Source organism: Falco cherrug, chromosome 6 (assembly GCF_023634085.1).
Source record: "Falco cherrug isolate bFalChe1 chromosome 6, bFalChe1.pri, whole genome shotgun sequence".
Taxonomy (NCBI): Eukaryota; Metazoa; Chordata; class Aves; order Falconiformes; family Falconidae; genus Falco; species Falco cherrug.
This window is the reverse complement of record NC_073702.1, coordinates 42,147,759-42,175,492: the sequence shown is the minus strand read 5'-3', so window position 1 is coordinate 42,175,492 and position 27,734 is coordinate 42,147,759. Positions and strand designations below refer to the sequence as shown.

The 27,734-nt window shown below is 42.2% G+C and overlaps 2 protein-coding genes across 5 annotated transcripts in view; both read left to right on the top strand.

The window, feature by feature from the left end:
* The window catches only part of IGF2R (insulin like growth factor 2 receptor), a 60,839-nt gene extending 45,136 nt beyond the window's left edge, over positions 1–15,703 (top strand). Inside the window, exons 35-48 of the mRNA XM_055713230.1 lie at positions 1,530–1,742; positions 2,657–2,806; positions 3,900–4,061; positions 4,536–4,743; positions 5,143–5,289; positions 5,767–6,001; positions 6,986–7,122; positions 8,143–8,257; positions 9,182–9,328; positions 10,778–10,962; positions 11,462–11,648; positions 12,737–12,901; positions 13,497–13,566; positions 13,993–15,703. Coding sequence (XP_055569205.1) covers positions 1,530–1,742; positions 2,657–2,806; positions 3,900–4,061; positions 4,536–4,743; positions 5,143–5,289; positions 5,767–6,001; positions 6,986–7,122; positions 8,143–8,257; positions 9,182–9,328; positions 10,778–10,962; positions 11,462–11,648; positions 12,737–12,901; positions 13,497–13,566; positions 13,993–14,394 — 2,523 coding nt within the window. The 3' untranslated portion in view covers positions 14,395–15,703. The remainder of the gene's footprint in view (positions 1–1,529; positions 1,743–2,656; positions 2,807–3,899; positions 4,062–4,535; positions 4,744–5,142; positions 5,290–5,766; positions 6,002–6,985; positions 7,123–8,142; positions 8,258–9,181; positions 9,329–10,777; positions 10,963–11,461; positions 11,649–12,736; positions 12,902–13,496; positions 13,567–13,992) is intronic.
* Positions 15,704–17,768: 2,065 nt separating this feature from the next.
* Positions 17,769–27,734, top strand: part of LOC102047701 (solute carrier family 22 member 2-like) — a 17,050-nt gene continuing 7,084 nt past the window's right edge. For 2 of the 4 annotated variants that reach the window (XM_055713231.1, XM_027810994.2), the window contains exons 1-9: positions 17,769–18,911; positions 20,758–20,861; positions 21,933–22,087; positions 23,976–24,144; positions 25,050–25,164; positions 25,277–25,383; positions 25,489–25,703; positions 26,138–26,246; positions 26,624–26,736. In XM_055713231.1, the coding sequence (XP_055569206.1) occupies positions 18,501–18,911; positions 20,758–20,861; positions 21,933–22,087; positions 23,976–24,144; positions 25,050–25,164; positions 25,277–25,383; positions 25,489–25,703; positions 26,138–26,246; positions 26,624–26,736 (1,498 nt within the window). In that variant the 5' untranslated portion in view covers positions 17,769–18,500. Of the gene's footprint in view, positions 18,912–20,757; positions 20,862–21,932; positions 22,088–23,975; positions 24,145–25,049; positions 25,165–25,276; positions 25,384–25,488; positions 25,704–26,137; positions 26,247–26,584; positions 26,737–27,734 lie in introns of those variants that run through there. The other 2 variants (XM_055713232.1, XM_055713233.1) reach the window with 2 other exon arrangements.

Here is a 27,734-nt window from a genome sequence, read left to right as displayed (position 1 = left end):
TTTTCCAGCAGGGTTGAAGAATATTTGGCAAACTTCTGGACTGCATGCATGGTGAACCAAGTTAAAATTTTAACACTTCAGAATAACCCCGCTGTGGAACCTACTTAGCTGCTTTTCTGTACAGCTCAAATGGAAGCTACAGGGCATCTTCTTGGCAACTGATGGTTAAAGATCCACCAATGTAACAGGCCAATAGAGCTTAGGCTGAGTTGAGGGTGAGGATGGATAGCATCTCTGTGCATGGAGGTAGTCTTTGTTTCTGAGCAAGTGACTAGAGGCCAGGCAAGTGTATGATCAGTTTGCTTAGTGCAAAAATTGGTAAACCTCAATAGCATGAATTTAGGGTCTGCCTCTGCTGTATAACACATGCTGTAATAATGTGATTTGGTCAGCTGTGGATGAATTGGTGTTCCAGATAATACTTGGAGCTAGTCTTACTTCAGTTAATTTTAGCTAGTTAAATTGTTACCGGTAATGGATGCACTGAGTAAAAAATAGCAATAAGAATAGAAAGCTAAATGAGCTGTAAGGTGAATTCAGATTTTTTTTTTCTTAACACCTGAAATGTTATCTTTTGTTAATCTGCCTAATCATTCTTTTTGTTGCCTTGATTACTTCTATTGTGACCGTCATTCTCTGTGACAAGTTGGGTTTTTTCTCCTTATTGCTGTCTCAATACTACCACAGTTCTTGCTTCAGTTTAGGAAAAGCATTTTCCAGCTTTCCTTTTCCTGGTAAGAACTGTCATGTCTCCCCTCCTTCTTTTGTAAGAGTTGTGCTACACATGGTTCTAGTTTCTTCTTCAGTAGTATGTACCATGCTGCAGTAAAATCAGCAGTGCCTAAAAACATTGTGTTTCCTAGCCTGTTCGTTCTGTTCAGTGATCATTTGTGCATTTCTGATCACTTTTCACAGTGCATCCACAGTGACCGTAGCTATTTCAGGTGATGGCTAGGTAGGAATGATGAATATTTATCCTGAAATTAAACAGTGATTTTGTTATTTGCTCCTTATCTAATATCTAAACAAGAATAGGATTCCCAGGTTCCACATAGGCTGTCAGTAAGCTTAGGCACTTTTAAGAAATATGAGAAATAAGTTCTGAGGAAATCCAGTGCTCAAGACATCAGCTTGCAATACAATAACTACATTGTTATAACCAAGCTTGTTTACTGGAGGTGGTCCAGTGGTGTGTGGGAGATGCGGAGAGGAAGAAACTGTAGGATCTACTGATCTTAGGAAGACATAGTTGACTGTATGTTGGAGTATGCGTGCCAGAGCTTTACGTCTTAGTATTGTTCTGATAAGGACTCCATTCCATAGGAATGTTTAAACAATTGAGGTTTTTCGTATACATCTTGTAGGAGCTTAGTATCTGTAGACAAATCAAATTTGTAACAAATGCTGCTTTACACAATCAAGTCTGAAACGTTATATGCAGTCACACTTCTGGTCCTCTGAAGGACAGGGTGTTTGTCACTAAATCAAAGCAAGTAATAATAAGAGCAATAAAACACGCTTTGTTGTAGGTGAAGTGCTCAGTATTGAATGGCAGTTCCATTATTGACCTGTCTCCTCTGATCCATCGCACTGGGTATTACGAGGCATTTGTGGATGAAGATACAACGGATGTTTCTCCAGACTTCTACATCAACATTTGTGAGCCTCTCAATCCTATCAAGGATGTTGGTTGCCCACCTGGAGCAGCTGTTTGCATGGTTCCTGTTAATGAAGCACCAATAGTAAGTACTGTGCCTGGAATCACTGAAACATGCATTCTCCTGCTAGTTTAAAACAGTATCCCAGCACAGACACCTGATCTGAACCAGAGATTTGACAATGGGTTAACGAAATGGAATACAAAATCAAAATCTACCCTGCAAAATTACCTTTCGTTGCTTTTTGCTATGAAGTATATTCCTATCCTGAACCCTAGGGTTTTTTTGGGTGCTAGAAGATTCCATACAGTGACAAATATGAAAAATTACTACAGATAATTTTTGTCATGTAGTGCTGTGTGCCAAATATGGAGACTGGGAAGCAGAATGGCTCTTAGTTTGCCATTCTGTGGCACAGGAAAGGCGTGATTGATCCCATGATAGCCTGTTACAATATGAAGCAGGATATGTCCTGGCATGCTCTACAATGAATTTAGTAGTTCCATGTAAAAACTTGACAGCTGCATGAATAGCAAGCCTGTAGCAGAATATTGGTTAACTTGTCTGTGTTATTACTTTGAGAGATGGAGGCTCTTTACCTTTTGAGACCATCTTTATGAGCTGTAGGAGATACACAAAATAAAAAGTTGAGATTGTCTTCCATGAACTTCGACGTTGATCTAGGTACCTTACTTCATTGCTAATACTACACTATTTTTAAGTGATATGTTGGTATTTTGGCACAGTGATTTAAAGGAAAATGTACCTGTAAGATGCAGAACCTCCTTAGCTTTTGTCAAGCTTAATGGAAGATGTTTTAAGTTGTTCAACTTGCATTTTGTTAGGATTGAAATGGAAAAATTGTTTGAGTATAGAATGCAGTTTTCAAAAGAGCTTCCATATAAACCAGACAGAGGAATCTGAATTGATCTGAATCTCTGGGCTGATCTGAAATCTAGGTATGTCCTATGTCTCAATACATATTTTTGCTTGTGTAGGATATTGGTCGTGTTACTGAACCTCCCAAGTTAAATGAGGCAGTGAATGAAGTTTACATCACTTACAACAGCACTACTCCTTGTCGGATAAACAACAAATTGAACTATACTTCTCTTATTGTATTTCACTGCAGCCAAGGAACTAGTCTGGTAAGGCATCTATTAAACTTACATTGATATTGGAGTGCAGTGGGAAATAGGTAGTAACCAACGTTAGCTTTGTTTAAAATTAAACCAAGGATTTCTTTCTAGCATGTAAGGATGGAAGTGTTTAAACAACTTAGTATTTGTATTCTTAACTACTTGAATACGTAGCACTTAAATACTTAGTATTTGTGTTCCTCACCAGGCAAAATTTCATAGAGTGCATGAACTTTAGGCTTGAGAGTAGCAGGTTCTGATGGTTTCAAGGATCAGATTCCACTAAAGTAATGTAGCGATAACTTATTTCTGGCATTAAACTTAATGCTGTATTGCACGTTGTCTAGGTCCAAAAACTTGTACTTGTACCACAAGCTAACACAAGAACCAGTGTAACTGTTCGTAAAGCTAGTACTGGGAAATATTTCTGCTATGTTGTAACCCTTTCCATAATCATACAAGGCTTTAAAAATTTGCTTTCAGATACTTAGGTTTTTATTTTCTGTTGATACCTGAATACTAAAATGAAGTTGCATGGTGTGTGAATCTAAAACCTCTTGAAATTTTTGAATGCTTTAGCAAACTGTAGAGAAGCACTTGAATATGTGTGACAAACTAGAGCCTGTTGAAAATACTCAGGGGAACCATTTTCCATCAACTTGGGGCATAAGCTGAAACTCTAGACAGCTCTAAATATTATACAGGCCATACTAATTTTTTTCAAAATATGACAAAGGCAACGGCATTCTTTCTAAACCTTAACTCAGTGAACTTTCTTAATGTTTTCTACCATGGAGAAACTCAACTCTCTCACAGTTCTGTTGCTGCTTGCAACTGAGTTAAACATCAAAATCTTGACCCTAATTAATAAGAAAGTTTGTGTACTTACTGCTTTGATAGCTTTCTGGAGCTAGGTAGAAAGTACTTGTAGCTTTTTTTTGGTACTGGTTGTAATATGAAGGCATGGTGTTCGTCCTAGTCAGTAAAGCCTAGCCTTGGTAATAACTGAGGTAACTTAGAGGTGGTGGTGGTAGTAGTCCAGAAAGAACAAAAAACTCCAAAAATTAAACCTAATGTATCTTGCTGTTGTCTTTGGTAACAGGGTAAGCCAAAGATGATAAGGAAACTTGACTGCAGTTTTGTGTTTGAGTGGGAAACCCCAGTTGTGTGTCCTGATAAAGTTAAAACTTTAGGCTGCTCTGTGACTGATGAACAGCTACACTATACTTTTAACCTGACCAGCCTTTCTGGAAGATCATTTGAGGTAATGCCTTTTGGTGGTGTGATTTTTTTTTTTTTTTTTTTTTTCCGTCTTTTTTGGTAATTGCCCCTTGCTATCAACATTTTAAAACTGAAGCGGAGGAAACTGAAGCTTGTCTGGCCTCTGACAGGGGGAGTAGTAATAGAGGGAAAACACTGGGGTTTTAATGTTTTTGAGAGGGAAATTCATGGATATACTGATAGGGAAAGGAAGGAGAAATCTTCACCCGTGGCAGAATCCTGAATGTGAAAACAAGTCTGCTGAACAGACTGCGTCCTTGGCCCTGTTGGGTGTATTTTGTCTGCAGTTTTGCCATATTAAGGAAGGCCAGACTTGCAATTAGTTACTTTCTTTTTCTCCTGCATTATGCAAGTACTGCATGAGACTTGGTTTATAGAGCACTTGGCTGGTTCTTTGTAAGCATTGAGTGTAGGCTCTGAGGCAGCCTTGTTGTGATGGTTCTGGATGTCCACACAGGTATTTTCTGGATCCAACAGTTACCACATTGGTGTGTGCAGCAAGGCAGCAGACTTGCCTCAGGGAAAATGTAAAGATGGGGCAGTGTGTCTGACATCTGAAAGTGGTGCATCATCTTTTGGAGACATAAAGGAAATGAAAATGGACTATAGCCACCAGGATGAGACTGTCATCTTGCAGTATACAGGTGGTGATCGGTGCCCTCCAGGTAAGACTGAAGCAGATCTCCTCTTTATGTAAGACCTTGTCAGTTTTACCTTTAAAGTATGAGGTTTTGTTGTGATAGGAGGGAAGCAACATATGGATTTTACATATGTTAATAGAAACTTGTAGTTCTGTTAAATCACAGGCACTGTGCTAATCTGCAACATCAACATGTATCTCCTAGAGGATAGAGTGCAACTCTTCTGTAGGGATGATGGTAGCTAATTGTACACTAGGTTGTCCTAGGTTTCTGATTGGGTTTAGACTCAATGTTTCAGTGTTCCTGTTGTCTGCCTATGACTCTTCCTCAGTATTGAAGTACAGGCTTTGGGTATGGTCCTGAATATGGATATGCCTGCTATTCTACTGCATGTTGTTAAGAGGATGTACCTTTCCTTCTCAGTGACTGAAAAGGGAGAGCTTTGTGTGTTCCCCTTCAAGTACAAAGGGAAGACGTATGAGCAATGTATTACAGACGAAAAGAATAGGCTGTGGTGTGCTACAACTGGAGACTACCAAGGAGATGGAAAGTGGGGATTTTGTGGTAACGGTAAGAACTTCTTATACTTCATGTGCAAGGATCTGAGGTAACACAGGGCGTGAGCCATTTTCAGGCTGGCCCAAAGACCTCTGGTGCAGTAAAATGGAAGTAAAGGGATAGGAGTGGGCAAAACAAGGAGCCTGTGGAACAAACCTGACTTTACTTGAGTGAGCGATTAAAATACTTTTGAAATAAAAAGTTCATGCCTTTACATAGTGAGTGGTTGAGTGGTTAAGTCGTAAGTGATGACTTTGCTTTGATGGAGATCAGTTGTTTTGCAAGGAACACTACTGTCTAAAAAGCATGAAAACTAGGTAAAGCACTTATGCCTCTTTGCTGTTTGAAATGATACCTGATTAAAACTTTTGTTGATACTGCAAAATTGCTACACTAAAATCCATGGGTGTCTGAAAGCCTCTTGCGAAGTGTGTGTTGTTTTTTTTTTTTTGTTTTTTTTTTTTTTTTTTACAACCTTCCCCCTTATAGCAACTGCAAGAAGGGAATCTACCATTATCTTCACATGTGATGAAAATGCTGGTGTTGGGAGACCGTACCTTCTCAGTGAGACACTTGGCTGTGCTGTGACATTTGAATGGAAGACTCAGGCTGTTTGTCCTCCCAAAAAGATGGAGTGCAAGTTTGTCCAAAAACACAGAACTTATGATTTGAGAATGCTTTCTTCCCTGACAGGATCTTGGATATTTTTCCACAATGGGAACTCGTGAGTAATGAGCAACTCTAAGGGAGCAGCTTGCTAATCAATACAGTTGCAGTTGTAATGTGGCATAGTACTTTGGTCCCTGTTCAGAGTCTGTTTAAATTGCTGACAGTGTCTTAAAAACTGTTGATGCTTAACACTGTATAGACAAAAAAGGAACCCATTTTATCTGAAGAGGATGAATAATTACTGTCTTCATCCTTACCCCTTCCCTCTGTTGGTAACCCTTTTAAAGGATGAATAAGTCTAAGCTCAAAGCTTTTAAAAGATTTTCTATTTAAACTGCTGTATCAACAAAATAATTTTGTAGTTTAAATGCAATTGTTTAAATTCTTGATTATGATGAACAAAAATCTTAATGACTTAATTATAATTTTTTGACTAAAGAGTGTAACTTCTTGTCTAAAGTTTAGGTAGGGTGCTTTTCCTTCCATTTCTCTAAGTAACAACTTAGAGGAAGATATGAATGGCAGGAAGTAATCAACCTCTCTAGCATTCCCCCTCCAGTTAGAAAATGGAAATGAACTGGTAAGGGTGAGAGCATCTAATTGTAAACTTATCATAAACTGTGGGGTTATAAAACTGTTTTATTTGCCACCTTGCTACTCATTCCTCTGTTTTAATAAAACTTAGCTGGTATAGCTCCAAAAAGATGCTAAATTTAGGGTAGTACTGTAACCTTTATAGCTGAAAAGAATTCTGGGCATTTCTTGACTTCGTTCCAATTTCTAGTTTTGACCTAGGTCAAACATAACCAGTGAACTAATCTGGTGAATGATCAATTTTTTGCACAGTCATTTACTTGAAAATGATGGTTAGAAATAATCCACTGAATCTTAGTACGTGCTTTATTCTGTCAGCTAATTTGAGTATTTAATTTCTTTCAACATGGATAGCTTTCCAGGAGGATTCTGAAGTTTGTATCTCACTGTTTCAGTTCAGCCTAAATTAATTGTAAAGAAGTCTTGTCTACCCTGTTGTCTATAGGTACTATGTGAATCTCTGTCAGAGGGTCCATGAGGGACCCACAGGCTGCCCTGAAAGAGCCAGTATTTGCAGGAAAAGCAATAATGGAGATGTTCAAGTTCTTGGACTTGTTCATACGCAGAAGCTGAATGTGACAGGTAGAGTTACTTTTATTCCTGTAGAGAGCTAGAAATCGTTAAATCTTACGACCTAGCTGTAGTGGTTCTTAAATTATGGTGAAGCCTTTATTTTGAAATATATTTACCAGTGAATCTTTTGTTTAAAAACAAAACCAGTAAATGCTACTACTCACTTAAAAGAAGGAGTGTTTAAGCCATGTGCAAACACTGAAGCAAATAAACGGTGTTGTTATTAAAGCTGTAAGAAATGAATTGACCATCTGAACATGAAGAACCACTTTTCTACAGTGAGGGTGACCAAGGAGGTTGTAGAGTGTCTCTTACTTTGGAGATATTCAAAAGCTGTCTGGACATGTTCCTGGGCAGCTGGCTCCAGGTGGCCCAGCTTGAGCAAGGGGTTTGGACCAGATGACCTCTGGAAGTTCCTTTCAACCTCAACCAGTCAGTTATTCTGTAACTGTGGGAAGGGGAATTATTTTTTTTTGTTCATCCTGTTTTGAAAGACTTGTTCTGTGTCCACTAACTTCTTCAATTAAAGCAGCTCGTGAAAGATGACTAATTAGCCTCACTCTTAAGAAAAAGAATAAAAAAATAAATCTCAACCTTACTGAAGTTTTCAGTTTAAAGAATATTTTTCAAATTGCTGCTGAGTTTGTGAAATTGAGGGAAATTTTCCATCCAGCTACAAAAACAGTGGAATATATTACATGTGTCCATTGCTTAATTTAATTTATAAATGGATATCTTCATTTACTCTTATACTCTTATGTTTATGACATGTTAAATGTAAACATTTCTTATGGCCATACTGATTACCTGAACATGTGGTACAATGTAAATACAGAGGTCTGAGAAATGATTTTTAAAATCATCAGAATGAAGGCCCTCAGATTACTGAAGTGCTGTAAGTGATATATGGCCTGTGCAGGGGAGAAAAGTCCTAGAAATTAATCTAAAGTAATGAAGTCTGGAGAATGAGCAAAGGGGGTTTCTGACAGCTGCTTACAAAAACTTTGTGTGACCATTTTTCTCTTCTAGGTGATACAGTGTATATTAGTTATTCCAGTGGGCAGGAATGTAGGAAAAACAAGAAAGTAACAACAATTATAGAACTGAAGTGTGCAAAAACAGTTGGCATGCCCATGCTGCAGAGGTGAGTAACAAATTAACATACCACTGATCTTCATGGCTTATTCCTTTGTACCTCTATAGTAAACTGTAAGTCTCAGGACAGTGACTGTCTGTTTTGTTGTACAGTCCCTAAAATAATCCTTGGCCTGTACTTTTATGACATGAATCTTAGAGTTACTACACCTGTTCACTTCCATAAGCAGTTATATTCTGTATCATCTTAAAATTTCTGGGCAAAAATGTAGGCATTCTACTTCCAAATTAGATCTGACAATGGCTGGGATGCTGTTGTTTTTGAGGTCAGCTTTACTACAGCCACTCTTTGCTCAAAATCTGTTTAGTACAGAACACTTACTGTAGATAAACCATGTTTTAGTAGCTCAGTCACTTATTGTTGCCTCAATACAAATAAGTTAACTAGAAACTGCCTAAAATAAGGTGTATATGCATGATCACAAATACTAAGAAAGCTTGATGGCTTTTTGCCGAGTCTTGATTTGGTTAGCTCTATGTTGTTTGCAGAATTGGGAAACTGAGCGAGATGCTCTGGATGAGTCAAAGAACTAGGCAGCAAGATCTGACTAGCTTATACTCGTTGTCTTAAATAACGTGTAGCACGTTAAACCTTCCAAGAGCAGCCTGACAATGGTTGTTAGCTAAAATATTTCAATAAACCCCTCTGATACATTGTGTGGCTGCTGGAACTCTTGAAGTAGAAAGTTCAAGTGTAGCCAGGTCTTTTTAAGTCTTGGAACTGTGGAAAATTGCAGCGCAATTCTTCAAGTAGCTTTTTTTGATTGCTACTTGACTATTTTAGCTTATGCTCAGCACCATGCTTTGGCAGGACATTCTCACACATGGGTTAGCAGCTGTGTGTCTTCCCTTTGTCAAAGTACTAAACACTTGTTACTGTTTCCTGGAATCATCAGTTATGTCTGTTCGGTAGGATTGATGAAGAAAACTGTGCTTACTACATCACTTGGGACACACGTGCAGCTTGTGCTGTGAAGCAGCAGGAGGTGGAGGTGGTGAATGGAACAGTTATTAATCCTGCAACTGGGAAAAACTTCTCTTTAGGGGATGTTTATTACAAGTAAGTAAAAAAAAAAACCCAAACAACCACAAACAAAACAAAACACCTCAAAACAACAAAACCCCAGCAACAACCAAAAACCACAACACCTTAATCCTGTAGAAAACTGTACTGCAAAAAAGAGCTTGGTGTGAATATTCTGTGTTGCCTTAATGGTTATTAACTGTCAAGTGGAAATAGCACTGAATTCACCTTGTATGGATGGCTGACTTAAAGGATGGATAATAGTGCAGCTCACGTCTGGGCTTATAGCTGTGAGCATGTCCAGGTATACTCATGGCTAGTCTAAAGCCTGCACATAATCACCTTGATGTTAGATTTCTCTGTTGTGTATTGTTGCTTTCTTCCAAGGCATGTAGACATTAGTTCAGTGTCAGAGAACTTGATTTTTTAGATTTGTTTTGTTTCACCTAGAGTACTCCTTGGCTTTTTACATAGCACCTTTTTTCCTGCTCAGATGACCCATATGGAAGTAGGAAGCTGTACTTCAAAAGCCTTAGAAGTGAGGAAGGACAGCTCTGGAGGAATGGTGAAGCATGAATGAACCCAGGAGAGGCAGGGGAAGACCAGCAGTTACACTGACTGTACTACACATTGCACATAACTCTGTTCCAGACTCTCATACTAACTATGATATTTAATGTCAATGCTAGTGTTATGGAAGGCAACTCCCCGTACTAGTGTTATGGGAAGAATAAACTGCTGGAAGGGCACAAACCATTAGTGTGCATGACTGGAGTAACTGAGCAAAAGTGTTGTGCATAAACGTGCTGTGCAAACGTGGTGATAGCATTACAAGCATAGAGAAAAAGCAAAAGTCAAACAGGCCTGAATGAAGGAGGAGAGAAAGTCAGGACAATGTTAAAAACTTGGTGTAATGTGCGATTAAAGATTAATTGTATTTGAGGAAGCTCAGCCTTTGAGCAGGTGGCTAGAACAAATAGCTGTGAATCTTAGAGCATTCATGCTCTGACAGGCAATGTGAAAAAATACAATTGTAAATAGTACTTAAGTGACACAGCAGAACTAGTTACCTTTTAGAGAAGACAGCTAAGCTATGCTATTTATCATAGCTATAGAGCAATGTGTTTTTATTGTCAGCAGGCTAACTTGCGTATGGGCTGCTGAATCATGCTTTTTTGTCTCCATTTTATCTTAATCCTTTGGAGGTATTTACGTATTCATACACCCATTGAGGGCAGTGTAACTGGAAAAAATTGGGGTTTGTGCATTCTTAGGAAGATTATTTGTGCTAAAATATAATTCTCATTCCTAATGTTCAGGGAGGAGGTCTGTCCTGCATCTCTTCTGGTTGCTGAATCAGTCACTTCGGCTTGCTCTGGAATCAGCCAGTGGTAGCAGCTATCACTGTTGCCAGCCTTATGTCTCGGGAGTAACCTAAATCTGTGAGTTCAGACTTAAGAATGGACCTGCCCTCTGTTTCTTCAGGTTGTACACAGCTTCTGGGGACATACGGACAAATGGCGATAAATATGTATATGAAATTCAACTTTCTGGTATAAGAAACTCAAGTTTCCCAGAATGCTCTGGAGCGAACATCTGCCAGGTTAAAACTAATGAACGTCGTTTTCGGAGAATTGGTTCTGCCAGAAAAGCTAAATATTATGTGGAGGGTAAGTACTTGCTCACTAGCCAGAGTTGCTTAGATACTCTGTGTGAATTGTTTCATCAAAAAATGGTTCTTGTTTCACATCACTGGTGCTAATCCCTTTCTGTAAAGGTATCCAGAGTCTGTCTAGCAGAACTTAGATTGCTTTTTTCTTACTGTGTAAGCTCAGTTGCAAATACGGCCCTAATAGGGTTTGGGCTTGACACTTGTTGAAAGACTTTGGTAGAAATGATGCAAGATAGAAGACTTGGTCTCCTGTTTTTCTCTGTGCTTGTTCCGCATAAGCAGTGATTGCCTTTATCTAGCTGCTTTTTCTTGTGAAGAGCTTAACCCACTGTTCCATAGCAACTGATGGGGTCAGCTATATAAAAGTATGAGCTCACCTGTTGATACTGCAAGGTATAAGCTATTACTGCAGAATAAATATGTAACTTTGCAGGGTCTAGCGTTAATAGACTGTTCTCAAGGAAGTAGTAAGCTATAAGGTTTTCTTCTCGTTGTAGATGATGACTTGGATGTCATATTTTCATCAGACTCCAGATGTGGTAAAGATACATCGAAGTTTGTGTCTTCAACCATTTTCTTCCACTGCAGTCCACAAGTAAAGGAAGGCATCCCTGAATTCCTTCATGAGACAGCAGATTGCCAGTATTTATTTACCTGGTACACGTCTGCTGTGTGTCCATTAATGTAAGTAGCTAACTACTTTCTGAAAGCAGCTGTTGTCAGCACTTCTTAGCTAAAGGCTTTTTCGTATTTGTTCATCACAATGGTTCTGAAAAAAGGAAAAGCTAAAAAAGCAGTACTTATGGATAGATGGAATTGGTGTTTATGTGTAATGTTTGGCACGTGACCACTAAATTAAAGCTTGCCAAGTTGATCTGGGCCTAAAACTGCTTGTTTACATGGAAAATGTAGAGGCACGGTGTAGAAGTAGACTTTCACTATGTAAAACCTTACTGTAGCTGAGTAAACATGCTGTTTCATGTTACTGAGAGGAGTAACCAGTTTTTTGGTAAGTTTGTTGTCCTTGCCTGACTGTCTGGAAGAATTTAAAACCATGGCAAAGACTGGCCGTCCCTTCTGTCTGCCCACTTCTTTAGGCTGGAGTGAAAATTGTTACAGATCTTAGAGGAATAATGAGGTATTTCTGCAATTAATTATTAACTGCTTATTCTACGGATCAAAAAAGGAGTAATGAGGTGACAGTATTAAAAGCCAGGTGACTATCTAGGTGCTTACTGGCATTCTTGACATGTAGGCAGCCTCACTGCAAAGAATGGAGTGACTAGTTCTAGGCTTGTTCACTTTCTGGCTGCTAGCTTGAAAACACAGGGAAACTGTTTATTCTGGTTTAAACAGGCAATTGAGGGAATTTGGTCTGTGTAGTGCCATAGTCAGCTGGAAGGTAAATAAGCGCTGTAGCTTTTGCAGCTTGCTCAAGTGCAGGTTTGGTTCTAAAATAGCAGCTCTGTGTGGATAGCTGCTGATGTGTAAGCTCTAGAGTGCCTAATTATGCACTTCAGTCATGACTGTCATCGGTTCTATGCACGGCTTGAAAGCATACCAGAATGTAGGGACAATGCATACATTTCTATTTTTTTAAGTTATTTTTACGTAAAATAAAATCCCCCATACTCAGTTCTTTACAGCTGTAAGGTAGGAATGACAGGATGGTGTGGTGTGTTTATTTTGTTGAATCTGCTGTTCCTAGTCAAGTTTGATGCAACCAGTCAACAGATCTTACTCTTCCTTTTCTTCCTGATGTATGTTATTAGATCAACCAATGATCCAGGAAGCGACGAGCGCCAGACTGATCAGGAGGCCCAAGTACATAAAGGCCTCTCAAGGAGAAGTCAGGCTGTTGGTGCTGTGCTGAGTGTCCTCCTGGTTATCCTCACTGCATGCCTAATAATCCTGCTGTTCTACAAAAAAGAGAGAAGGTAAGAAATGATCGGGAGGCTTTAGAAGTTTCTTTAGTAGGACTTTGTTTCCTCAGTGAATGGGAGGTAGTAAACTGTAGAGTCTTAAGTTCTGTTTTTCCGTTAGCAGCATCAGTTGTCAAACCACCTGGTTTGTTCGTTTGTTTAATTCCCCATTACTGTCTGAAGGCCCATGTAAAGAGGGCTGGAGTACTGCATGACTGCTAATTTGGGAGGATTAAACAATGTGACAGTATTGTTGGTGTTTGATATCTCTCTCTTTTCGTGGTGTTGAGCTGGAACCATACAACAGCAGTGAGGAACAGGTGCAAGTCTCGCTGATTCTCTGCTTTCCAGACAGGTTTGGTTTTCACTTAGACACAGGGACCCAAGGTGTTTCAGAACAGTAATTCTGAGGCTGTGGTAAGGGGAAAGAAAGATGTACATGGTCATGGACTGAGTTTCATTGGCGGTTCGGGATCAAGAGTCACTGTGCAATAGCTTGCAGCTTGCTTGGTGAAATGCTTTATGTTGATGGTAGAAATCCAGTGAAGAGAAGTGAGGGCTAATAAGGGGGATGCAGTCTTCCTAATGTAGCATTCTTCCCTTTCTTTAGGGAAATCGTAATAAACAAAATAACGAACTGCTGCAGAAGAACATCTGGTGTCTCCTACAAATACACAAAGGTAATACAGTGGAAAAAATTGAAGGTTTTGTTTCTTGCCAAGTTTTCTTAATATGAAGCTTTAATTTCTTGATAAAGAACCCCCCTTAATTCTTAGTTCCTTCAGTGCATGGAAAGCATACTGTATGGCTTCAGGAAAGCCACATAGCTGAGATTTACATTTATATTGTGAAATGGGAAAGGAAGATAGAGTTGAAGAAATGAAGAACAGTCCCTAAATAGCCAAATAACAAGTACAGGAAGAGAAAAAGTCTCTTTCAGACATAGTGAAAAACAATAGTAGCAGCATGCTATTGCAGTATTTCTGTCTTATGACTGAGTTGAACCCAAGGCCAGGTGTGGTGTGGGGTCTGACAGCTGGGGAGAGCAGCGTGTGGCAGAGTCTAGAGGGGTATATGCAGCATATTTATCTTTGTTTTCCTCACAGATAAACAGTGAAGAAGAAGCTAATGAGAATGAAACAGAGTGGCTTATGGAGGAAATCGCAGCACCGAATCAAAGAACAGCAAAAGGAGGGCAGGAGAATGGTCACATTACTACCAAGTCTGTTACATCTGAAGCCTTTACCTCTCTCCATGTAGATGACCTGGACAGTGAGGATGAAGTATTAACTATTCCAGATGTAAAGATTCAGACAGGAAGAGGACTAGACAAAAGCAAACACCCACAAAAGAAGCCACCCAGTCTTGGCGGTGATAAGAAAGCTTATTTGCTGAATGGGGGAAAGGAAAGGAAAGCAAAAGACAAGCCAGGCCAGCAGCAGGCACAGAACTCTACAAATACAGTATCGTTTCATGATGATAGTGATGAGGACTTGTTGAATGTTTAATAACCCTTCTCGTGCCTAATCAAATATATATAGAGAGAATTATATATAACAGGACAACATTTCCAACCAAATATGAGGACTTCAGCCTGAAAGATTTTTCTGAATTTTGCCTTTAACAAGAAACCATTGAAAAGGGAAGAAAAGAAAGATTTCTTGGTTGTTTACAATGATCTGTTCGGTAATGACTGGATTTCTAACATCCAGTTGGCTGAGTTATGTTGACTCTCTCTAGCCAGGACACTTTTTTTCTTTCTTTCTTTCTTTCTTTTTTTTTTTTTTTTTTTAAGGCTCAGATGCTAAATGCTTGCTTAAAAAAAAAAAGAGAAACCTTTGAAAGGAACGGATTTAACGGATTTAAGGCTTAATGAATCCCCTGGCTCCTGAGACTCAAGTTATCTGACTACTAGCATTTTAACTCCTTGTATTTATTGATCCTCACTACTCAGGTTTGCTTAATAGCAACACGTTCTTCCTGCCGGCAGGGTACTCTATGGGTTCATTTCTCATCGTAAGACAAGGAAAAATATAACTTGCGTGTGTTGGGATGATTTGATGTAAATTTTGGAACTGGTCTAATTTATCCTGTAAATTTGAATATCCATTCTAATTTAAACAGATCATTGGTTCAAAGGTATTGACTGAAAGGTACATTTCTATGTAGCTTTAGCCTGAAACGGTTGCTGTTCTTTGCATGATATTTTTTTTTGGTACTGGTCATATGACTGACTTCATCAGTATTTGCCTAAGCAGCTGACAAGCACCCAAAGATTTTTTTTTTTTTTCTAAATTATGGCTGGACTAGGCCAGCTGCATGAGAACCAGAGTTTTCAAGGACATAGAGGTAGAATTCCTATAATACAGTCTGCGCTGCCCAGTTTGTCATCACCAAGAAAAGCCCAACAATTAGAGGAGCTTTAGTCAGCACAATGCACCTCTCTGGTATTAATTACAAGAAAAAAAATTTTGGGCCAATGTGTCCTGATAGCCTAAGTGCTAGCTCTTATGGTATGGTCATGGCCATGGTCATTGATTTGAAATGTTGCTGGCAATGAATGCAAGTCAAATTTTCTCTAGCAGTCTTCTGCAGGTATTTCCTAAATTAAATTATGGGCGATGATGGGATTTCAAAGCATCATACAAGTCAGAATTTTTTTGAAACTTTTTCATTATTCTTTTTGGCTGGCTTGCTCGGTTTCAACAATGGTTTCTTTTTATAAAAACTCCATTTTGAATCAAAATAGTGTAATATAAAGTATTCAGCAATTTCAATAAAAGATATGAAGTGGGTATTCCAAATCCCACATCGCAAGTCTGGAATCTTTCTTACACTAGTCTGTAATGCTTCTCTTCAGTCTGGTGATACCGTGTTTTTTTGTGGTAGCCAATATCTTAATTGCATCATTGAAAATGAGAATCAGTGTTTACAAACATCAGAATATATAGGTAAGCCACAGTGGTGTATTCTTTTATTTTATCAGATTTGGGTTTTTTTCGTTGTGCATTGTTACCTGTGAAGCTGTAAATCAGTTTGGCTAAAGCTGCATCTTGTCATACTTAAAGAAGCATTTTTGTATTTAGCATTAGGTTAACGGGGGAATGAGAGGCTTGACAGTGTATTTTTAGTATTGTCTGTTACCATTGCAGCAGTTCTCTCGATGGATCTTGAAAAAACCTCCTTCCCTTCCCCAAGTCTTCAAGGCTGGCATCCTGGAGTTGTTTGGTCCATGAACTACTGCGTGAAATGACTTTCCACGTATAAATGTGTAATGCCTCCTGGTCTCTTCGTTGTGACTGTGCCTAACGAGGCTTAGGGAGAACAGAGGTACTCTGCCGGGGTGCTTCTGGGAGTGATATCGATGATGTATTTCTAATATGCAGCTGACAGCAGCAACTTCAGTGCCTGGTCTTGGAACTGTTGCTCTCTTGTATCTAGGATTAGTAGGCAGGCTGACTGAGTAGTAGTCTTACCTTGTTCAGAGCTGGATGCGTGACTTGCTTCACCAGACTATTTTTCCAGTAGAATGCCCTGCTTAACCATAGGGTGGGGAGTGTTAGAAGAATAGTTGGGACCAGACAAGTATGTAAAAATGACTGGGCCAAGAGCAGAAACCCTGCCAGTCATCAGCATGACACCCTGGGAGGTGTGTCCCTAAGATACCTCCCACATGGCACAGTGCCACCCAACCCCTGTCTGGACTGCGGAGAGGGTGGTGGGAGATCAGGAAAAAAGGTCCAGTATGGATCTGACTTCTTCAGTTCATGTGGAACTTAGGCACACCATTGTCAACTGTTTAAAAAAAACAAAACACTAGGGGGGAAAAAATGGTGAGGTGTTTGGGTGTATTTTTAAGACACAGCCTAATGGCTTTAAGGACAAGGTGTAATGGTTTTAAACTAAAAGAAGGTAATTTAGATGATAGATTAGGAAGAAATTCTTTACTGTGAGGGTGGTGAGGCACTGGAACAGGTTGCCCAGAGAAGCTGTGGATGCCCCATCCCTGGAATTGTTCAGGGCCAGGTGGATGGGGCTCTGAGCAACCTGGTCTAGTGGGAGGTGTCCTGTCCATGGCACGGGGGATGGAACTAGATGATCTTTAAGGTCCCTTCCAACCCAAACCGTTCTGTGATTCACCTGCTCCCAGACAGGCTTTGATGCCCGTTTCCTTGGCCTCAGCTGACTGCACACAGCCTCCTGCTGAGGGAGGCTGTGGGGGTTAGCTGTGAGTGTGGGGGCTGCGGTGCACTCGTGTGTCCCTGTCCCCCTTCCTAGCTCCGTTTGGAGCTCCTGCAGCCATGGGGGTGAAAGTCTGGTGTGGGCTGGTGCTATGCTGGGCTTGCGGTAGCACAGCTGTAAGTGGCTGCAGGAGAGATGTTCTTGTTACCTTGCTGTAGCTGTTCCTGATGGAGAAGAGGAGGAGGTGGCACATCTGTGTGATGCAGGGAATGATCTTAGCGCGCTGCTCCACAAAGCAGCTTTCACAGCTGGGTAGGCCACTGTTGCTCTGATGTTCTCTGGGCAGTGAGACCAGATGAAGAACTGGTTCTGTTTCTGTCCCCAGGCCAGAATGGCCTCCTCAGCTGGTTTATTCTTTCAAGTGTATTTAGAGGTCTTAACAATTTTTGTGGATTGTTGCCTAAACTGTTCAAGTTGCTCTCCAGACCATTTTGCATTTTTTCCCCCATCTTTAAAATGTTACCTTCAGATGCATTTTTTTTTTCTGGTAGAAGCAGCTGTTGTCATTAAGAGATGTTGGAGTAGCTGGTATCTAGCCATAAGCAGCACAAGGTACCATTGGAGTCTGATGGAACTGGATTTATTTGGGGTGCCCCACAATGAAATCTACCTAAAGCCTTACAGGGCTTCTATGGTAAGAAATGCAGCTGATTTGGCCGTAAGTATTGTATATTACGGCTTCATACAGCTATCAATACAGCTACGCCCAGTGCGTAATTCCTTACTGAATGCTTTTTTTTCCATTGTGTCACTGCAAAAGTACGATCAGGTGAAAATTGTGTTCCTTGATATAGGTGAGGAGAGGTTTTCCTTGGAGGTGGAAGGAGTGTGGAGAGTAAGGAGTGAGACACATGATATTGGAGCTTGCAGAAAAGCTGTTCCTTTACTGTTACATGGCTCAACACACAGATGCTTTTATTTCACAGTGTACTTAGTGATTCTTCGTAGAGCCTGGTTAGTGAGCCTTATTCACATGTGGTGCTCAGCAACTGCTACACTAGACTTGTATGTTGGTGGAATTTTCCATCTACACTTGCTCCTTAAAATGCCTCTTTTGAGGCTGCCTTGCCTAATAAAAACCCCAAAACAAACAACTGAAGTTCTGTGGTTGGTAGGGGCTTTTCTGGTGAAAAGGAACATATATGCACTCTGATTAGGGGTTAAATGCAAATTCTCCCTGGGTGAATTAAGGTCTGATTTCAAATGAAAACTAAAAAATAAAGCTTGCAACATGTAGTTTAATAATTTATGGAGTTAGTCTTGACTTTTGGTCAAATGTCTTTGTCACTTACATTTGGTTGGCAGCAAAGCTATTTATCAGTGCTGCAGAGAAGGACCTAGATGAGGTTTTTGAGGGGGGTTTGATGCCAAAATGCCAACCTTAGATGACATTTTAGAGAATGTTGGAGAATTTGACAGGTTCCAGAAGCAAACCTTCTTTGTCCTGTGTTTGCTTTCTGCTGCCTTCACCCCAGTGTATGTGGGTGTCGTCTTCTTTGGGTTCATCCCGGAGCATCGCTGCTTCAGCCCCGGGGTGGCCGAGCTGAGCCAGCGCTGTGGCTGGAGCCTGGAGGAGCAGCTGAATCACACGGTTCCCGAGTGGGGCGGCCACGGGGGCGACTTCAGCAGCCGCTGCAGGAGGTACGAGGTGGACTGGAACACGACTGGCATCAGCTGCACTGACCCCCTCGGCAGCCTCGTGGGCAACCGGAGCACCGTCCCCCTCGGTCCCTGCCGGGACGGCTGGGTCTATGACTCCCCAGGGACCTCCCTCGTGACCGAGGTAAAACAAATGCTCCCTTTCCCGTGTTGTGGGAGAGGGCTGATGTAGGCTTGGCTATGTTAGAGACACCTGCTTACCTGGAGGAAGAATCCTTTCTCACTGTGAACTCATGCCGGGTGCTTTACAAGTTGTCTTCCCTCGGTCCTTGCTGTGAAGCGTTGCCTTGGCTGCTCGGGAGGCTTATATCTCTAGCTGGGGAGCAAAGCATATTTCAGCAAATAAATTCCCAGGCAGATAAAGTCCAGTTCTGAATGAAACTCCCTGCTGGTGAGAGGTCCGATTGGTGGAAATGTGTAAACAGCCCTGGTGAGGGAGCAGCAGCTCATGGCGCTGCAAACAAACCTGGCTGATCCCTGAGCAGGGACCTCCTGGGATCCACGCCCAGGCGTGAAGGTCTTGGTTTCTTTCCTTTTTCCTTTTCTTTACTTTTTTTTTTTTTTTTTTTAAATGAAGAAACTACTTTTAAAGTTGGTTTCAAATATCGTTGAATGGCAGTGGGGGGGGGGGGGAAAGGTTATCACTTGCCACAATTAAACAGCTTAAGTCATGAATAAACTGTGGAAAAGCTGATGACTGTTTTATGTTCTCAGAAGCTGCTTGAATAAACTGAAAATGGTACTTAAGCTACTCAGAGTACTTCAGTGTTTCAGGTGCTTTAACTTTTAAAAATAAATTGGTATCTGGGATGACAAACTTGATTTCATCATAGAAAGTTCCAACAAATTTTGAGAGATAAGTGGAAGTCAGGATTCTTTCCCCCATATACCTAATGCAGTATTTCCCCCATATATGTATGTATATAATGCAAATACAGGAGTAGGTAAATTCTGTGCTCTAGCAACTTCAGAATTTATAGTCTTGTTAGAGGTTGGAGCTAGATTTTAGGTGGTGTACTGTGTGTACTTCTTTCAGCAAGGTGTGGACGGTGTGGTATTAAAGTGAGGAAGTGAGACGCCTCAAGTGAGGGTGACCCAGGACTTCTACAAAGGAGCAGTGCAGCAGGCACATCTCGCTGCCAAAGGCTCAAGCAGATGCTGTGGACCAGGTGCCCCCACCATGATTTCTTGAGACTGTGGGAAGCTGAAAGCTTGCAGTCTGTGTGGGTTTGTGCAGTCACACTCCCACATCAGTCACCTTCCCTTTTCTTCTTAAGGGGCTGCGAGGGCAGTCCCATGGGATGCTTTCTTCACAGGATAACCAGAAACGAGCAAATATATGTGGGTACCCATGTGGTATAAAGCTTGGACTTGGATACAAAATATGTGGTCTCCAGACATATGAAGCTGTAGGACGATTTAGGGCAAAAGACCAGAGCAGGGAGAAAATGCCGTGGCCTCTGGGGCAGATGTAGAAACCTCCTCCCACCCTCCTTCAGGGAGCCAGTGCTCCACAGGACATGGGGCAAGGCAGGCTTTTGCAAGCATCTGGGATACCTTTAGTGAAGGCATCACCCTTGGTTGTGAGGGGTCTGCAAGGGTATGAGGCAACCAGAACTGTTTAGACAGGTTCACCATCAGCCACAAAAAAAGCTGTTTGAAAAGCCCGGGTTGATCATCAGGTCCGTGCTGGTTTGGTCGACAAGACCTAACACAAATTAGGGTCCTCACATTGGCAGGTAATAATTTAATGACGAGATAAGACATGCATGGAAAATAACAGTAAACTGTTCAACAGCTGGATCCCATTTTTAATGTTGGGCACTTACGTCAGTAGGATTTCTGGGTGCTGATAAAAGAGGTGTTGACCAGAAACAAGTCTCCTTCGTTTCAGTTAGAGATTTAAACTTGTGGCTGTGAGCCAGCTCCTCATTTCACATTTCTGTTTCTACCTGTGGTTGATCCTTTAGTTTAACCTGGTGTGTGAGGACTCCTGGAAGCTGGACCTCTTTCAGTCTGCTGTGAATGCTGGGTTTTTTATTGGCTCCATAAACATTGGCTACATAGCAGACAGGTACGTGTGGGCTGACAGTAAAACCCTTTGACCTCGCTTATCGGTGTTGAGCAGCTAAGCCTAGATAAAGGCAGAGGAAGGTTGTGCAACTGCTACTACCTCTGCTCTTCTCAAAATAAGGTCAACCCCTGGATGTCCTGGTATGTCATGGTATGAAGAGCAAGTACTCTGCCTCTTAGGTCATACCTAGTGCTCTGTGCAAATATCCCGCTCCGTGCGTCCTGCAGAGCCCGTGAGGACAATTTCAGGACCGTATACCCCAAACTCCCTACCATGCCACACCAGAGCCCTGGGGTGTTAACCGAAGCCAGGAGATGCTGGTTTGGAGCCCCTCTTGATCTGTCACGCTCCATGTGGCTGCAGCTTGGAGACGTCTTGCTTCCTTTGGAGAAACTTCGAAATAGTAGACACGGTGATTGCCAAATGGGTACAGCAGCAGTCACTGTGAAAAAGCAGGAATCCCTGTGTCCTGCCACGTTCAGAGGCAGCCACCCTAGCGCAGGTGGCTGGGGTTAAAAAGAAAGAAATGCCAGTATTTTAAGGCCCTTTTCCCTCCTGGTTCACCTCCTGCCTAGTTAGTACAGTGAAGTGCAGCCCACTCACAACAAGATCCATACATATGAGATTTTTGGTGATTAAGATTGTGGTACATAAATTTGTTATAAATCTGGTGCACGTAGATGTATCAGAATCACAATAACATGTACTTGGTTTTCACCCCCATTATAAAAAAGCAGATTACTAAGCCACCTGTTCTGAAATTCAGGGATAACAGTCACAGTCCAAATATATGTATATGTGGCGCTATGGTTCTTTAACTTGGGAAATTTTAATTTTTCCTGAAAGTCTTTGTGGAATTGCAGAGCAACTGGCACAGTAATTTTTCATTGGATGGAAAAGCAGATATGTGAGTAATGGGCTGAGAATAAAAGTCAGTATGTATCTATTCCATGTACAGCAAAGTTGGATTTTTTTTTTTTCCCCAAAAGGTGCACAAAGCTCTTAGTAGTTTAAGACACCTGTGTGTTCATGACTGGTGGTTTGCTTTACATGTATTATCTTCCAATTCAGGTTTGGCCGTAAATTTTGCCTCTTAAATACAATTCTTGCAAACATTGTCTGTGGAATTCTTCTTGTCTTCGTGCCCACCTACCTGTGGATAGTCATCCTCCGGTTCTTGCAAGGGCTGGTCAGCAAGGGCTGCTGGACTGCAGGCTACATCCTGGGTGAGTTCAGACCTTTTCCCAGGAGCAAAACTGGTTTTGAAGTTACTAGTTTCAGAAGAAGAAAACAAAAAAACCCACCAAAGTACCAAACCCCTCAACAAAAGCCCCTACCCCATGGTATTTTATCAAGGAGTTTTCTCCCTCTTTGACTTCTCAGGACTGTTTCAAGCACTGTGCTTAGGGAGAAGCAACAGTAGCCGTCCAAGCTCAGGCAAGCGGCAGTACATTAGGGCTGTTACCTCCAGACTGGCTCTCCCCTTTGTGGATCTGGGCCCTGGGCTGCTCTCCCTCCCCTTGGGCACCGGCTGGGGAAGCCGATGGCTCCGGGGCAGATTGCGGCCGCTCCAGCACCTCGTGCTGGTCCTGGCAGGCGGTGAAGTCTGGCTGCAGGACAGCAGGGCTGGGGTGGCTCAGGATCACTTTCTGGTGCGTGGTGGAGCTGCCTGGGGCTTCTCTGGTGTGGAGCTCAGGCTCTGGTCAAAAATAGCCAAGATCAAGCGATCACCAAAGCAGCAAATTATTTTAAACGCTACCCAACAGAACCTTATCTGGATTAGGGTGTCAGGTGGCTCTGCCACATGGCGCTGGATAATCCACTTCATTGCGATAATGGTAAAAATGTAAATTGTTAACACCCTAAACTTCTGTTAAGTCTTTTAGCAGGGACATCTTGCTAATGCAGTTACCCAGATGTCTGATACAAATAAAATCAGCACACGTAGCCCACAGTCCAGACCATTTTCTGCCAAGACATGATTGTTCCTTCCTGTGCATGTTCTAGATGCTTGCTTGGCCTCTTAAATCTCCGCCTAGCACAAAAAAGATCTTCATCATCTCTTCTGGGGAAACTTCCTGCCATTTTAGAGCACAAAATCCCCTTCAGGACATTGACTTGCCCTATGCTGATACTTTCCCTCATTTGCACCTTGTTACTTCTGGATTCTCCTTGAAACTCTCTCATGAGAGAGGTGTCATGCAGAATCAGCCCCAAAGCCCCTTGAAATTTTATCCTCTCCCTAAGGGTGCCAATACTGCCTGCCCAGGGAAGGGTATAAGGACAGAGCAGCCTTGTTACCACACTTTTCCTGGGGCGCTTACCTACCCTTCAGCTGCTTTTGGCTCAGTCCTGTTGAGCCTGAGGAGGTGCCCTTGCCCCTGTGTGGTGTTTGGCCCTGCAGTATTAGCTAATCTGTGGCTCCAAAATGCAGCACTTTCTTCAGCTGCTAAATAACTGCTTTCCATTCTTTTTTAAATCAGTTTGCTTTCTTCAAATCACAGAACTGGATGCAAAATTTTGAGTGTGCTTGTGCCTGTCTGCTGGAATAATTGCTTTTAGCTCTGCATCAACAAGACTTAACCTGTGGGTCTATCCTGTGATGTGCAGTTGCGAAGTGCAGATGAGCCATGGTGCTGTCCTGACCAGCAAGCTCGATGCCATCCTGTGGTACAGGCGTTTCTCATACGCTTGGAGCCAGATGCAGGCTGAAAGGCTGCACTTAGAAAACAAAATATTCTGCTTTGTTATTGGGTTGGAGACATCATGTTAGATTTTTATGACAAAACCCATCTGTGCACTTTGAGGAATGTTTGATTTGCTCAGAGGTTTCCATGACAGGGGACAGTACTGGATGCCTTAGGCCACTGCAAGAGCAGGAGCAGTTTTTTCTCCTCTGCTGGAGCCTGGGGGACCAAAAAGCAAACCTTCCTCTGCAAGCACCAGTGGATTTTGTCTGGAGGCTTCATGCCAGGAAGCCCAGGGATTAGCAAGACTGTTTCTTCAGGGTGTTAGCGCAGCGTTGGTCTTCCAGCCTCCCTGCAGAGCAAGTTACTCCTGTGCTGCGCAGTCGTGGCTGAGCTGTCATTCACCTGTCTCTGTGCATGTTTGCAGTGACAGAAGTTGTCGGTCCGAAGTACCGGAGGACAGTAGGCATCCTTTACCAGACGGCCTTCTCCGTTGGGCTCCTGGTCTTTGATGCCATCGCTTACGCCATCCCCCACTGGCGGTGGCTGCAGCTCACCGTCACCTTGCCGAGCTGCTTCTTCCTGCTCTACTACTGGTAAACAGGCTTTCCTTGTACCTCTGCCTACGACCCCAAAACCACTCTCCTGCTTCCTGAAGCTTGATACTGAGGGAGATCTGGCACTGCTTTTTGGTTGTGCACACCTTTTACAAGGTTCACAGCAGAAAGGAGAGGGAAATAAGACCCCTCAACACCACCCCTGACTTGTGTTTAAAAGACGGACTACTTTGAAAAACACTTGGGAAGAGTGGTTTAATAACATCTATTATCTTTGTTAAGCATTTCATAAAGGAAAATAAATGCCTTGACATAATTTAGCAGATCCTACACTGAAAAGATGGTTATTGAGAGATTGTTGAATGCTAACGTAACTGTAACAGGTTGTTTACGTGTTCAAAAAAAGTTGCAGATTTTTCTGGTCTGTGGGTTCACCTTTATTTTAGATTTACTCCTCTCTTTTTGATTGATGTTTTTCAGTTGGAAGGCTTCCTGTTTTGGAAATTGTCTGCATAGGCTGAGAGGTTAGGAATAGTACAAAGACTTGTTTTCCTTTTGCCGTATTTGTGCATTGGTAAGCGAGCTCTAGCTTGTTTACTTCTTGTTAACCTGTGATGGCACAACTGGAAAACGGCTCCCTAAGAAGGAGACAGTTTGTGGTAAATGGGCTGAATAAAATGATAGCAATACTCCTGTTCAAAACTCTTCCCTGATTTACCTTTAGTAGATTCATGTCGGACTAAAGCTACTACCACAACTGCTCCTCTTCCCATTTCAGCGGTGGGATACGCTGCTTTTCCTGATGGAGGGAGGAGCACACAAATCAACGAACCCAACTCCCCACCTGCCTCTATTCAACCAAAGCACTCTCTGCAGTGTCTATACATGGGAGCACTATGGGGGCCTTATGTTTTGGTATATGATAACATCCACTTGTGTTGCAGGTGCCTCCCAGAGTCTCCCAGGTGGCTGATATCTCAAGGAAAAAATGACAAAGCTATGAAAATTATCAGTGATATGGCTAAAAAAAATCAGAAAAAAATGCCTTCCCATTTTGAGGTGAGCTCAGGGTTTGGCTATACATGTAAGTAAGCATCATGACAGTCCCTTCTATCGGTTCCTCACAGCAGAAACTTACTGTACTCTGTACTTTGTACGGGCTCTTCTGCAGGACATTAATTTTGAAGAGGAAGATGGTGGAAAGCAGAGTCCCTCATTCATTGACCTCGTTAGGACGCCACAGATGAGAAAAAACACATTCATTTTGATGTACAACTGGTAAGAAGATGATATTGCAGAGCTGTTTTTGAAGCTCTGGCTTTGAAGGTGCCAGCAGGACACAGACCTCTGTTCTCTAACAAAGCTGGGATGCTCTTCACCTAGGTTCACAAGCTCCGTCCTCTACCAGGGGCTCATCATGCACATGGGAATAGCTGCTGGGAACATGTATCTGGACTTCCTCTATTCTGCACTTGTTGAATTCCCAGCCGCCTTCATCATCATCGTCACCATTGACCGAGTCGGGCGGCGCTACCCCTGGGCTGTGGCAAACCTGGTGGCTGGGGCTGCCTGCCTTGTCACAGCCCTGATCCCAGAGGGTGAGTCTCCTGCCCTAAGCCATGTGGTGGCTTCCCACCCTGGCATTGCCCCCTGGGAACAGCACCCACCTCTCCATCCCTTTCCTGAGGCCCCAGCCCCGAAGGTTCACAAACCCACACCTGCTGTCGGGTGCTGCCCTGTGACCTTCAGCAGTGCTCCTCGTGCTGCAGAAGTGAAATGAGGTTGATTTGTAGCACTGCTAATAATAAATCTCAAAGCACCTGGGTTCTCTGTGCTGCTTTGGGAAGGTCCCTGTGCCACAGATCTTGAGGTGCTGACTGTTCCCACCCCCTCATTCACACAGGTGAAACAAAGCCACTTAAAAACATCAAGTGACATGGGATCAGAAGTCCCTCTAAAATAACACTGGTGTATTCACACCTGCTAAATTGCTGGGATGCTTTTAAATGTGTTGAATGCATTTTCTCTGCAGACATACATTGGCTAAAAGTGATTGCTGCTTGCATCGGGAGAATGGGAATCACAATGGCTTTTGAAATGGTTTGCTTTGTAAACACTGAACTGTATCCAACATACATCAGGTAGGTGCATCCTTCTCCCCATGGGCGTTTGGCCTGGGAACAAATAGCGGAGGCCAATGGGTGTGTTACATGTTATGCTAAATTAAGTTATCCTCAAATGCTTCAGAGCTACAGGAGTACTGCTGAACATGAAGTAGGTGAAGCACAATTAAAATGCTTTAAAAAGGTACCTTAACACGGAGAGCAAATATACTTTAAGGCAAGTGAAAAACTCATGGACTGAACTAAAGGGAAAAGTGGAGAAAACCAGGGTGGATGAGGCATCTGAAGTCCCACGTAGTGCTTGGATTTGTCCTGTACAAGGGTCAGAGCTGTGACCTGCCCTCTTTCATCTCTAGTACTCTGACGCTGATGTGATCCCTTTGCTGTTGAACCAGGAACCTAGGGGTGATGGTCTGTTCCTCCTTGTGTGATGTTGGTGGAGTCATCGTCCCATTCATTGTCTACAGACTGGTGGAAATCTGGCATGATCTGCCACTGATAGTCTTCAGTAAGTGCCACCTTCCCGCCTTGTGGGCCACTCCTGGGGTGCAGCAGAGGGGGGCAAGTTTCAAAGGAAGGGAAAAGCCACTGAGGCAGTTGCCCCAAGTTCAGCAGAAGCCCCTTGCTGTCTCTGCAAGGTACAGCCTTCAGTTTATAACAACCTGGAGCTTGCTTATGCATTCGTGTCTCCTTTGCCCTTGCACTTTTTATTTTCCCTTGCATTTGAAAGGAAGTCAGAGGTGAATACAGGTTTGGCAGGTGGCAAAGGGCTGAGAAACATTTTGATGCGATTAGTATTTGATGGATTCAAATCTGATGAATTACTGCTCTTCTGAGAGGCATATTGTCTCAGTCCAGGAGCCAAAACTTAGATTTTCATGTAATTGCCTATTTAATGGAGTACAAGCGTGGCTGTTACACTTCAGCTTTTCTGACAGTCTGTTAACTGGCTATTCTCCAGCTGTTTGGAAAGAGGTTGGCAAATAAATGCAAGACAAGTGTTTGCAGACTAGGGACCTGAACTCTCAGGTCAGGGTCTGCAAAACTTTTCTGAATCTTTAGATCAACACGCTACTTGGAAAAATGTCTTGAATGGCAATGCACAGTTTTTGACAGACAGGACATTTAGGAGGGTGCTTAGCAGTTTTAAAATATAGACACCAAACATGTACAAAGTGGGTAAAAGCAATCATCAGTGGAGAAGTTAATCACACTGTGTAGGAGATAATACATCCTGTATGTATTTTCTAATCTTATGTGAACAGCAGAAAAAGTGAATGCGTTTCCTGGCATACTCCCACTAGAGAGGGTTCTTTCCTCTATAAAGGAGGGACTGTCTGTCCAGTCTGAGATGCCCCAGTTCAGTGCATAACACAACTGAACTTGGCTCATTGCTGTCTCCACGTGGCAGCCACATCCTCCAGGGATGGCACGACTGTTTTGCACACAGAGCCTTAATGCACACGTCTTGCATGAAGAACAAAATAAAATGCCATTTACAAGTCC